This window comes from Crocodylus porosus, unplaced genomic scaffold (assembly GCF_001723895.1).
Source record: "Crocodylus porosus isolate Cpor-Errol unplaced genomic scaffold, CroPor_comp1, whole genome shotgun sequence".
Classification (NCBI taxonomy): Eukaryota; Metazoa; Chordata; order Crocodylia; family Crocodylidae; genus Crocodylus; species Crocodylus porosus.
In genome coordinates, this window is record NW_017728943.1 from 97,581,628 (window position 1) to 97,594,823 (window position 13,196).

The 13,196-nt window shown below is 43.8% G+C and overlaps 2 protein-coding genes across 2 annotated transcripts in view; both read left to right on the forward strand.

Annotated features, from left to right (window-relative positions):
* Positions 1-5,397, forward strand: part of ARID4B (AT-rich interaction domain 4B) — a 98,546-nt gene extending 93,149 nt beyond the window's left edge. Inside the window, exons 22-23 of the mRNA XM_019548615.1 lie at positions 1,014-1,160; positions 3,635-5,397. Coding sequence (XP_019404160.1) covers positions 1,014-1,160; positions 3,635-3,762 — 275 coding nt within the window. The 3' untranslated portion in view covers positions 3,763-5,397. The remainder of the gene's footprint in view (positions 1-1,013; positions 1,161-3,634) is intronic.
* A 4,954-nt stretch (positions 5,398-10,351) lies between these two features.
* RBM34 (RNA binding motif protein 34) overlaps positions 10,352-13,196 on the forward strand; it is a 16,590-nt gene continuing 13,745 nt past the window's right edge. Inside the window, exons 1-2 of the mRNA XM_019549839.1 lie at positions 10,352-10,480; positions 11,002-11,167. Coding sequence (XP_019405384.1) covers positions 10,416-10,480; positions 11,002-11,167 — 231 coding nt within the window. The 5' untranslated portion in view covers positions 10,352-10,415. The remainder of the gene's footprint in view (positions 10,481-11,001; positions 11,168-13,196) is intronic.

The window sequence follows — 13,196 nt, forward strand, 5'->3', positions numbered from 1 at the left end:
CAACTTAAGCTGGTTGGCACAGAATGTGGCAGAGCCACCAGTGCTAAATTTCTGTCAACAGGAAGTACAACAGTAAATTAGGGACTTACCATCTGTTATCTTAAGGAACCAAGAATTTGATCTTAAATTGCTGGGATCCAGCCCTGAATGAGTCTTGAGCGAAGTCCCAGAGCAAAAGGGAATTACCAGAATTGAGAGGAGAAAATACACACACACCAATGTCCCCTTGCTTTTTCTGTTTAGTCCTGTTTAGCTTGTTTCTTAATTGGAGAGTAGCATATGTTTTTCTGCTCTCCCTTTTCAAGACTCGGTAGGGATGTGGATCCGTTCTGTATCTTGAACCCTGGCCATTGCACCCACTCTGCTTGGGCCCCATTCACTAACCCATTCAAATGAGCTCTCCAGACTGTAATTTGCTAGCTGTAGATTTGAATGAGGCTGGCAGCAGGGAAATCTTAGCTGGCTTACAACCATCAGACCCAGGTCCTGTGCTATATGCACCCCACCAGCCTCCCAGTGTGGAATGTCAGACAAAGTAGAAACTTAATCTTATCAACTAGTTTTGGCCCACTACAGTGATTTAAATGAATAAATCGTGTAAACTGGGATCTAGGACAGCCTACACTACAGAACTGTGAGGCTGTGACTAGGTGATTCCCTGCTGGCCTTGCATTTTGGCCAAGCTTGGTTGGGAGGTAAGCACACAGTCTTATAGTTGTTTTGGGCCCTTTATGCCCATCTAAGAACTGGGTCTGTGGTGGTTGATTACTCCTGAGGACAAACATTGCTTATTAAGCTTCATGAGTTTTTATCTGTCTCTCCCAGTGTTACTGTTTGAAGAGCAAAGTCTACACTGAAACATACAAATGAATTGTTGCATTTTTGGGGTTCTCTATTTTCTCCCATCACTGCTGGAGCTGACCACTACCCACCTACTTAAAACTTTTCAAAGTTTCTATTAAAGACTTTCTAGTTTTATTTAAATAATTTAACTCTGGTCATTTAACTTGCAGCTGACCTGGAAAACATGACAAGTGCAGAACGCATAACAATTCTTCAAGAAAAATTGCAGGAAATCAGGAAACACTACCTGTCCTTAAAATCTGAGGTAGCTTCCATTGACCGAAGAAGAAAGCGCTTAAAGAAAAAGGAACGGGAAAGTAAGTTTTGGGGGCTAAAACCTGTCCTTGGTCGTAGTCATGCAGTAGGGGTACCCATTCTAACTGAGGATGGATTTTAGTCCATCTGTCTCCTAGAAACTTTATCCTGTTTTTTTACATATCAAATTAGAATTCCAAAGAATGGGGCTTTTTTCTTTATTTGGGTAGTTTTTTGTAAAACTGTTTGTTGTGTGTTTTTCCCTCAAAAATGGGATACCCTGGAAGAACATGGCATAAAATGCATGAGGAATCCAATAGTTGGTCTAATAAAAGATATCACTTCTGCCATGAGTTTTGATTCTTTTGACCTCTAGACCAATACAGCTACAACCTAGATACCTGGCATAACATTCATGTGATTGTTTTGTTTTGTTCCAGTAATAGGAATGCTGACCATGTAATTAAGTATTTGGGTGCTATTGTGTCTAATAATAGTCTTTCTATATTTTTAAAAGCCATTGTCAGAATAAACATATATATTTGAAAATTCGAAAAATAAATTTTTGGTCTTATGCCCCAGTCCAATAACTTGGGCAGGTACTTAATTTTTAATATTAACCAGGTGAGATTATTCATCCGCTTTTCCCAAGTGGAAACGTTCTTAGCTATAAGACATTACCTTTTTAAAACTTTCCATCTTCATTTATTTTTCGCTGACTTCTGTGCACATTGTTTGGATAATGAAAAACCAGTGAAGAGTTCCCTCTTCTGGCTTACTTCATTTAGGTTTCTCATTGGTAGCACAAGATTGCTGTGCTTTTGTTATAAAAAAAATCTTAAGGAATATATAATCTTGTACAAAAGTTTCACTTAAATTCATATAAAATAATAATTATTTGTTCTTATAATATCGCAATGTCACTACTTTTGTACTGACTCCAGTGTAGCCATATGACGTGTGACGCATGCAGTTGGTGTTCTGGTTGGCCTTCACATAATAGAATTTGGAAAGCTTTTTTAGAAATTCTTCAAAAATTCAGATAACAATCTTCAATGACCCCACAAAGCGCACTTTGGACATCCATCAGTTGTTGTTAATGAAGTATAAGAAAATAATTCAATTTTTTTGGCTTTATAGGCAGGATCTACCTTTTAAAAAGGATTATTAAACCAGTTTTCTGTTATTAAAACCTATATAAAAGATCATAGGTTATATCTAGCTAAATTGTCTTTAAGTAAAAAGTAGCATAATTTACTATAAAACGGTTTTTTCCTAGCTGACTGAAAAAATACCATGATGCTAACTACCAGACAGCATCTTTCTTATTAGCATAGGCATTACACCTCATTAATAATCTTGAAAGGGAGAGATACCAACAAGTGAAATCGCTCTTCTTTGAAATGTTTACCTACTATTGTTTTAAGTAATAGCTAAGATGCCTATTGCTGAAAATACTGGGTGCATGTACATGTGTGCTTTACTGTGGAGTAGACTAATTGGCTCCACAGTAAAGCATCTCTGGGAAGGATGCTCAGGGTAGGAGCCAGCACCAAGGGAAGTGGTGCTGGCTCCTACCCTGGGGGTCTTTAAGAGGAGGCTTGATGCCTACTTAGCTGGGATCATTTGAGTCCAGTTTTTTTTCTCCTGCCCAGGCAGGGGGTCGGACTTGAAGATCTATAAGGTCCCTTCTGACCCTACTTCTATGATTCTGTGATCTCTGTCTACATGTGCGCCCATTAGGGTGCACTAAATTAACTCTGCTGTGGGTTAGATACTATTCTACAGCAGAGCAGTTGTGTGCACCAAAATGCATGTGACCAGGGCTGGCTGGGGCATGAGGGTGCCTGCCAGCTAGCCCCGCACTGTTGCACCTTTGTGTCCCAGCCAGCCCCTGTGCAGCACGTTGAGTCAGAGCCAGAGCAGCCCTGGGTTGGCAGGCTAAATCCCTAGCTCCCCTGCCAGACTGGGGCTGCTCTGCCCTGGCCCAGTGTGCTGCGGTCCTGGGTCCATACGTAAATTATGCGCCCAGAAGAAAAAAACGTTGGTGAGAACTCCATCAGATTATATTGCTACATGCTAACTGCTTGTATAGATGCACCCACTGAGTAGAACGTTGTTGCTGTTTTTTCATTTGTTTACTTTGCTTGGAATAGAATGAAAAGGACCATGCATACTCAGTTTCCCCATTTGTCCAGATGGTTCACATGGCAACAAAAAACTAATTAGAACTAGAAAAGAATGAACTGGTAACAGTTGCTGGAGTCAGTGGATAAAATTAACCCCCAAACCACTGGCTTGTGACTGGTTCTCTACACTCTTGTTGACACAAACATAATTGCAAAGATGCAAAAACTGGCAGATAAAAGTTTCTAACTGATTTACTACGTTAATAGAGTAGATTTCAAGCTGATGGTGCTTCTCTAATGTTTTAAAATGTTTTGAGAGTCTTTGAAGGGTTCTAATGGACATGCAGAATGTTTTACTTGATTTTTGTATATTTATTTAACCCCTTGTTCATGTTTTCCTCTCATAGGTGCTGCTACTACATCATCATCTTCCTCACCTTCCTCTAGTTCCATTACAGCTGCAGTTATGTTAACTTTAGCAGAACCATCTATGTCAAGTTCTTCACAAAACGGAATGTCAGTTGAGTGCAGGTGACAGCAGGACTTGCCAAAGCACTTTGCACTTAATGGCTGCTGAGGGCCACTTTTTTATACTGCACGGTGGCACAACATTCAGACAAGCACTATTTTGTATTTAAAAATTGTTTCTTGACAAGCTGACTTTGCACTTAAGTGCACTTTTATGAAGAAAAAGTACAACAAACTGCTTTTCCTCAAGCAATAATTGTTTCCAACTTGTCTGGGAATTGTAAGTCTAGTGACTCGAAGGCCTTCCACTGTGGCAAAGGGGGGCTGCTCACTGCCTGTAGAGACAGTACAGTAAGCATACAGTTGTTGGGTGGGCCTAAAGAATGCATTATGGCTTACTGTATGTGTATTCCCTGGTATTTTGTTAAAGCTGGAACATTTGATATTTTTCCATTTATTTATGACAAATATGGAACCTATTTTCATTTGTACAAGCTAATTGTTTTTTAACTGCTAAGTCACCTTATCGTGGCTTTAATTGTATAAGTCAAGCACATGTATTAAATTCAAAACCTGCAGTTTAGTAGGATGTTTGACATCAGTCCTGATAACCAAATATGAGGATTTTCTTTAAAAAGACTGACTAATGTTTACAGGTTTGAATTAGGCAAAATAGGTTACTCTGGGTTTTAATAACCCATTAATTGGAATGGAACTACTACTGTACTTTGCCATTTTTCTATGAATCAGTATTTTTTTTTAATTTTGATAAAATACATTATGAAAAGGAAGAAAATGGCTAACAAACTGTATTAAATCTTAAACAATGTATAAAGATTGTATTTAGCCAGTTTAAAGTGTATATTTATTCATAATGGATTATAACAGTTATATTTTTGTGTTTTCTTGTAAATGTTTCTTTTCCCTTTAAAGCAACAAATATTTCATTTGTAAGGCTTATTTTATTATGAGCTGCAACTGAGAGGACTTCAGGAAGGAGTACAGTGCGTTAATGTAATTTGTGGTTGCTGATGTGAACACTGCCACAAAAAGATAGTTGTTTTTAATATAAATAGCTAACTGAGTGGTAGACATTGATTTTTAAAACAATGCCTTGTACAAAATTCCAAAACCAACTCCAACTGTTGTCACTTGTATCGATTTTATGTTGTATGAATCCCAAGCTCTCTCCTGTTAATTATACACCTTTGTAAGACATTTGTATATTGCGGAAGTGTTCATTCAAGCTATTTAATACCTGGCACTGTTAATACACAGTACTTTATTGTACAGATTGTTTTACTGTTTTAATTGTAGTTCTGTGTACTTCTTTTGGCTGGGGGAAATGGGGGCTGGCATGTTTTTTCTTTGTTTTCTGGCAATACAACATGTAAGAATTTCAAAGCATTTTGTTTGTAGATGCTAGAGTGTCAGAATCCTTTACATTTGACTTTTCTAAGAAAAGCATTTTCAGTCTTCGTAGTGTGTGCTTAAGGTAACTGATTTTATTGAAAATGGTTTCAAAGTATTCAGATTTGTACAGGACTGTAAAAATTTGTTGACAAACACGGAAGGAGAAGCTTATAGAAAAAAGCTATAAAATATATATTAGGTTCTGCAGAAAATGGAGAATTATGTAATATATTGTACAAATGTAAGCAAAGGCCTCTGAAATAAAATGCCATAGTTTGTGAATCCCTGATTTTGTTTCTAACAGTTTAATTAAATTAACCTTAGTTTGTTCATTTAAATGACACCCAGTTTGTAGAATCAGCCAGGAAATTATTTTGAATACATTGTAATATGTATATAAGGGATAATTTAAAAATATGTTGAGTCAAATTTTCTTTTGATTTGACGCAATTTTGTCCAGTATTTCATGTAGGTCTGCTATGCCATTATAGTGAATTTGGCTCATTGACATCATAAGGTTTCACAGTTTTAGCTGAAGACTAAATTTTGATCTGCTTGAAAATGTGAAAGAAAAGTTGCTTAAAGTATTTGCTGACCTCTAATATCTATTGGCCAAGTTCAGATCTGGTGAAACTGGACCACCAGTGGAATTACTGGAGTTGCACTGCTTACACCAGTCCTGAATTTGGTCCCCATGTAAACAGTTAATTCACCCAACCAAAATATTGTTCCGTATCAGTTTGAACAGCTATCCAAGTTGATAGATGTTCAAAGACACTGTTGGAAAACAAGCATTTAATCAGTGATTTAATGCATCTTGAGTATTTATTAATAGCATTGTGCTGTCCTAGTTTAGTTGGTTTAAATTGCACAGATTAAATTGAAACAGAAACAAACAGACCTTTGATTCATGAAATGCAGCCACATATCTGCAGTGGCTCAGGCCAGAAGCTGGAGGGTACTTGGCTCTCTGGCAGTGTGTTCACTTCCTTTTCCTGCTGCCCCAGAGGTCTCTGGGATTTGCAGTCCATAATTACAGAAGCGGGACTCTGCACGGTTGCTCATCACTTCCTGGTCCTGCTTCCAGGTGCCTCTGGGACTTGTAGTTCAGAGTTGGAGCCAGCAGTAAGTTTGAGCAGGCAAAGGGGTGGGATGTTTAACCCCCCTCCTTGGCCCCAAACCCCAGCTGGGGTTTTTGAGGGAGGGGGAAGTAGCCCCCCCCGCCCCCCCGTAGACTGGGCTGCATCCCCAGCTGGGCTTGCCCTCTCCCTGCCCCCCTCCAGCCCCTCATCCTTTTGTCAGCCAGCCCTCACTGCTCCAGCTAGGGAGCATGGGGGAAGCCAGCCCTGCTCTCTGGACCAGACAGCCCAGCCCAGGGCTGCAAAGCAAGCTGGGGGACTGGGATTTAATTTGGACCAGGAAGGGGTCTGGGACAGAAGTTTCATGAACTGGTTTGACCCAAATCAGTTAAGTTTGATACTATATTCAACCAGGTTTATCTTAAACCAGTATCAGCCATTTTGAAACTGGTTTATGTGCACTGAGCTGCTGTTCCATTACAGGTTTTAACCAGTTTCTGATCACTTAACCCAGTTTGTGTAACTTCTGTCCCTAGCCTTAGGGTTCACTTTTGCCTTCAGTTAACACATGTAACTAGCATTGATTTTATTGGGGAGAACTGAAGGAAAAGTGAACTTCTGGAGTATACTTCTGCATCTGCCCCTTTGACCAAATCCCTCTGTCTTCAGTCAGTCCTTAATCTAAATAGACCCTCCCATTTGCTTTAATGTTAGCCTTTGCCACAGTAAGCAGGGCAAGTGGTATCCTTTTGAAGCAGTGCATGCTTAGGTTTTTGTGTGCGAGAGCTAGTGCAAATGATAACCCAGTGGTTCTCAACTGGTGAGTATGGTGGGAATGGCCAGCTAAAACTGCCCTGTGTGCACTTCTGCTGCATTATGGCTCTGACAGCCCTAAAGAAGCTGAGAGCTGGCTGATGCAGCAGTCTTTCCCAGTCCTGTTCTCCCCAGAAAACAGAAGAGTGTGGGACTGTTTCACCCACATGTCTCTTCCAGGAGGAGGGTATGTGGGGGGCTTAGGCTGGGAAGGGGCTACACAGCACAAAGCAGCTCCTACCTAGCCCACTTTAGGCTGATCAGAGGCCTTAATGTGGCAGGGGTGTTTGCATGTGCCACAGCCTTTGTTAGGCTGGTTGTGCAGCAGTCACAAGGCACTTTTACCTGGAGGCATCAGAACTGTGTTGAGAAGCAGTGAGGTAAGTTGAGGCAACACCAACAGTGGTTTTCAGCCTGAAGTTGCCACCACATTCAAAAGAGGTAGACAGGTGGGTGCCCTGACCCTGAAAAGGTTAAGAGCCTCTGTGAGAAGGTAAGTTTTTAATAACGTCTCACTAGCTGCTTTCCAATCCAGACTTGTAAGTTAAATAAGACTTCTCAGGGGTGGGGGAAGGGGGTTGGGAAGCTTCCTTGTTAATACGGATTTTCCTTTTCACTTGGAAGTGGAGAAAAGGCTATTAGAAGTCACATGTCTGAAAGTGGCGGGATATGTCCATTAAGTAAAGACGGTTAAAAAGCCTGATGCCGAATTGATTCAGTCTTTGCGGGTCAGTCTAAACTGCAGAGATTAAATTGAAACAAGTGAACAGACATTTACCTTTGATTCAGGAAATGCAGATACGTGCCTGCAGTGCCGCAGGGCAAAAGCCAGGGGGGCACTAGAGCACGGCTCTCTGGCATGTAGCCAGCATTGACTGTGAGTTTGCTTCCTCTTCCTGCTGCCTCTCCAGGTCTCTGGGATTTGTAGTCTGCAATCACAGCAGCAGGAATCTGTAGGATTGCTCATCACTTGCTCTTCCTGCTTCCAGGTGCCTTTAGAATTTGTAGTCCACAGTCACAGTCCAGTGAGTTTGAGTGGGGGAAGAGGTGTTTAACTCCCCTCCCTGGCTCCAAACCCCAGCTGGGGTTCTCTTGCAGTCTGGGCTGCATTCCTACCCAGGCTTGCCAGCCCTTTGTCAGCCAGCCCTCAATCCTCCAGCTAGGGAGCACGGAGGTGGGGCCAGACCTGCTTTCTGGAGCAGACAGCACAGCACAGGGCTGCAAAGTATGCTGGGATGCTGGGGGACTGATATAACTTAAACCAGGAAGAAGTTTCAGCCATTTTAAAACTGGTTTATGTGCACTGAGTTTCTGTTCTGTTACAGGTTTAAACTAGTTTCTGGACTTAACGAAGTCCAGTGGTAATTTGTCCACAGTCCATGTGTAATTTGTGTCCCTAGCCATTAAGAGCTTGAATAGCATTGCAGGAAGCCATGCCATCTAATGCAGATATCAGCAAGGAGACTCTAAGTAAGAATGTTCCATTTTTTCACAGCAAAACCATATTTTAAAGCAGGGCTGTCAGAAATAGGGCCCTTGGAGCCATATCATTCAGCCCAAAGAATTCCTAGAGGTGCTGGAAACTTGTGGTGGGGTCTGCTACTGAAATCCAGGGTACAGAGCCTCACAGGTGACCTCTTTTGGCGAGTAACAGCTGCATCAATCCTTGTGGCTCCCTAATGCTACTCACCCCACTACCAAATGTGCATTTGGATCTGGCCTGGGATGTGATGGGGTAGAGGAGGTAAAAAGGTCTCCCTAACAGCTGCTTTCCTTGAGGCCAAGTAATTCTTGCACTCTGGTTAGATAGTGGCTTCAGTGAGAGGGGTGCTTTCACTGGCCCCATCTTAAATCCTGCTGGCTAGTACTGTCTCCTGGAAAACGGGAACTGGGGCTTTGAACCACCTCAGGCTGAAGAGGGCCTGGATTTCATTTATCCCTCTTGCTGAGCATGTGCTTCAACCATTAGGTTAACTGGACCAAAGGTGGGGGCATCATCACTACTTCCCTTCTTCCTTGAGCACCTGTCCTCAGGAGTTGCGATCAGGGCTTCTGAACTGCAGTTGCACAGAGGTGTCCAACGTGCAGTGCAAGTCAGGAGTTGCAGCTTCTGTGTGGTGATGTTTTGGAGCTACGAGCTGGCTCCAAAACGCTTTGGGCTTTCTGAATTGTTTCACCACACTTCCCTCTTCCCAGGCTCCAAACACTGCATCTCGGCACCAGGGCCTGATTAACGCATAGGCAAACTAGGCACGTGCATAGGGCCCCTCCCCTCCACTGGCCTCACTGCCACGACAGCTGCTTCCTAGCAGCAGCTCCAAGCCCCATTCCCCGTGGGTGGCAGCACCAGGTTTGGGGGGTGGGAAGGGTGGAGCTCAACAGGTCTGGGGCCCATGAGTTTGTTTGCCTATGGCTCCCTAAAGGGTTAATCCGGCCCTGCTAGCACTTAAACCTATATGGTTCCTTTGGGCCTGGATAGGGCAGGGGTTGGCAGCCCTTGGGGGTGGTGGGACCAAAGCATCACTGTTTCTATGGTAGGCCTGGGCTTCCAACCCAGCCATGCAGGTGATTCCCTGGCTGCAGCAGGGCCACAGCCTATTCCTGAGCCAAGTTAACATCACTCCCTCAGCTGTAGGCTGCTAACCCCTGACCCAAGGGCCTAAAGCTGGTCAAATCCCACAGGCACCTGAATTTGAGGCCTTTCAGTATCTGCCAGACACTAGGTTGCAGGGCCTTGCAAGCAGTTTGGCTGGTGCCCAAGGCTGAGGTAGCCCTGGCTACCGCGACCATTGCTCTAGGAGGGTGTTTGTTGTCTTGGCCTGGGGGCTGCTAGCTCTTGTTTTCCAGGCTTGCTGTTTTGCACAGCAGAAAACGCCCAGAGCCGTTCCCAGCGCCCCAAGTTGGGCAGCACTGGCACGGCAGCTTCCTGCAGGGAGCTGGGGTGGCGGTGGTAGTGTGCTGGACCAGAGCTTCGAAATGAATTGTTACACCGGGGGTTTTGTGTTTTTTTAGCACCGGTCCTGGAAGCACTGCAATACCAGGTCAATGCATGGAGTGGACGGAGCACGCTCCGGTTCCACCAACCAATACCGAAAAGAATCTGCTCAACATGAGCGGAATGTGGGGAGAGGCTGCAGGGCCTGGGGTTGTACGAGCACCCCACCGCGCTCTTCACAGACCATGCAACTGGAGCCATGATTGTCAAAAGCAAGTCACTGCATCGGGTACCCAACCGGGTGGGGTTTACATGTCCAATGGGACCTGTTAAATTTGAGGGGGGAGCGGCCATCCCCCCCGGGGGCGGGGCGCGCGGGGCGAGCCCCTTGCGCTCGCGTATAAGAACGCGGGGGGAGCGAGGCAGTTTTTTGTGGAGCGCCGGAAGTGACGTATACCGGAAGCAGTTGCTCCGTGCCGAATGTCTCGAGCCCCAGGAGGTAGCATGAAGGCGCCACGCGCGGAGAAGGCTTCGCGGGGAGCAGGGTGAGTGCCGCCCCGTTGGAATCCCCCCGGGCCCTGTGTCCAAGGGTGCCTAGGCCTTGAGGTGGGGCCCGGGGGGAGGGCCAGCCGGGGCCTGCTGTTTGAGCCTATGGGGGCCGGGAGGGGACATGCTTTCTGCGCTGGGGCGAAGCCTCGGCTTCGAGACGGGAGCGGTGGAAGGGGGAGTATTGTTTGCGCCTACGATGGCCGGGAGGGAACACGGTTCCTGCACTAGGTCTCCCTAACGGCTTCAGAAGCTAGGGGGGTGGGCTGCTGTGTAGGCAGTTGATGTCAAGGCACTGGCCAGAGTTTTGAAGTTTCCTGGCTGTTGGGAGCTTGGGACCGTGCCTGTTATCCCCAGTAGGTTTCAGTGCTTTCACAGCTGGACTCGGCCAACTGCGCCCATCTTCTTGCGCTCCCAAAAGCCTGGCCGACAAAGTGCAAAACATTCCTATGAAACTAGAAATTCTCCACTGTGTCAGGTGGCAGCAAACCACAAATTTTTCTGTCTCCTCCTCTTTTAGCAAGGAGGGCAAGAGACTGGAAGCCCCTGCATCCCTGGAAGACTACGTGGTGGGGCAAGTGGCCAACAGTTTGCTTCCAAAGAAGCCTGCAGCTGGCGGAGCAGAGCCTCTCTCGCATCTCTTCGCTGCCCCAGAAATAAAGCCAGTGTTTGTTGCTGTGCCAAGAGTAAGTTAGTGCTCTGACTGCTTCATTGTGAATAGACAGATGACTCTCTGTTGCAGGGAGTTGCTCTGGTTTTAGCCTCTGTAGGTCAGAAGGATTCTGTTGAAAACGTAGAGGCGCACTGGGTGCAAACTGCCTGTTTTCAAGTGGTTGAGTGTGTGCTCCTGATCTGCTGAGGAATGTGAAAATAAAAGCCATGTTACAAAATGAATTCACCTGGGAGCCAAAAGGAGGGAATGGCTGCTTCCTGTGAGGGGATTAAGGCATACATGGGCTGTGAGGTGAAACATGGGGCTCTCATGTAACTACCTCATCACGTTTTGTGTCCCCCCCCGCCAAACCTAATAGAATACTGCACACAAAAAAGAGATAAGATATAATGCCTAAAGCAAGGATTTCTGTTGGTGATCTCTCTTGGATCCCCTGCATGGTTGGGATGAAGTTTAGACTAGCTTTTGAATGCACGGCATTCTTCATCAGGGGACCTGATGAAGCTTGTCTAACTTGTATTGAAGTAATTGCATGGTTGGTATAAAAATATCATCCACAAAAATCCTCATCTCTTGCATAAATCCCAGATTATCCCAGACTAGGTACATTGCTCCAACACTGTATAACAGCAAAGACACTCCTCTGGAGCTTGCTTACTGGTAAATACTCCTGGCTTTCATGCATGTGGCTAACAGTGGGCATATCTACACGTGTGCTTTAATGTGCATTAGCCTATGTAAATGTGCATTAAAGTGTCACAAAAACCTTGTGCTTTTACTAATACGCCTTATTTTAGTACCTCACAATGTAGGAACTAAATTGAATGCGGATTAGCAAAAGCATGTTAATGAATGTGTAGACATGCCCAGTATCTCCTATATTTATAGTTACTAGGCTAATAGAAGATTTGCATTCAACCTTATGCCTATGAGCCTACTATGTCATGTGAGAGTGATTCTCAGTCAGGGCCCTTGAGTTTCTTTCAAGGGTGCTGTGGGGTGCCATGCACAACTAGCATTGTTTGGTGTAGAAACACAATTTGCAAGACAAACTCAGAAATTTAAAATAGGAATCCATAGTATTGTAAATGTTCTGACTTCTTGTGGGCTTCCTGCAAGAAAAAAAATTGCTTCTTATTTTTCTGTTGTCAAAAAATGAGTGAAAACTAAAGCTGGCATATTCAAGGGGTGCCTTGAGTTTAGGTAAAGGTGACTTGAATCACAGGAAAGGTTGAGAATCACTGCGATTGGTTATATCTAGTTGTACTGCTGTCCTTTTTCCTCACTTTATTGTTCAAATGGCTAGCATACTTATGTTTTGTGGTATCATTCCACTTCCTCAGTAATGACTTACAGACTACTATAGAACTTACTTAGATGATTTTATTCATTTCAGTTCTATAAAAGAGATAAAGAGAATTTTAAAAGATTGAACTTGCTGCTTAACAAGTACAGACCTATAAGGCATTGTAGTTGAGTTGTTGAACTTAGGCAGACTACCTTTCTGCTTGTCACCTGTTCATCTGATGATGGTGGGGAAGGAAATGGATACTTATGACATCAGCCTGGCACAATATCTTGCTTCATGTAAGGTGCTTGCAGACTGATTATCCTTTTAAAAATGTTGTGTGTTGAATCAAATAAAGATTCAAAATTACATTGGACAAACTCAGTAGACTTTAGATGTTACTATTAGAGCTTTCTAAAGTAAATCATGTCTTGTTTTCTTGAACTGGCTGTTGGCTACATATTCTCTGCTGAAAAGTAGCAGTTAAGTTGTCAGGATAAGTTTACTTGTAATACTGCTTTCAAAACAAAGTTATTTAAAAAAAGAAAAGAAAAAAGCTTTCAGATTTGGAGGAAGAGGAATTTCTTGTGAAGTTTTGTAAGAGGAATAAATATTAAACCCATAAAAAAATCAGAGCAGTCTCATAGTTTCTGGGGTTCGAAGGGACCTGAACAGATCATCTAGTCCGACCCCCTGCCATGGCAGGAAAGAGTACTGGGGTCAAATGACCCCAGCAAGATGTTCATCTAACCTC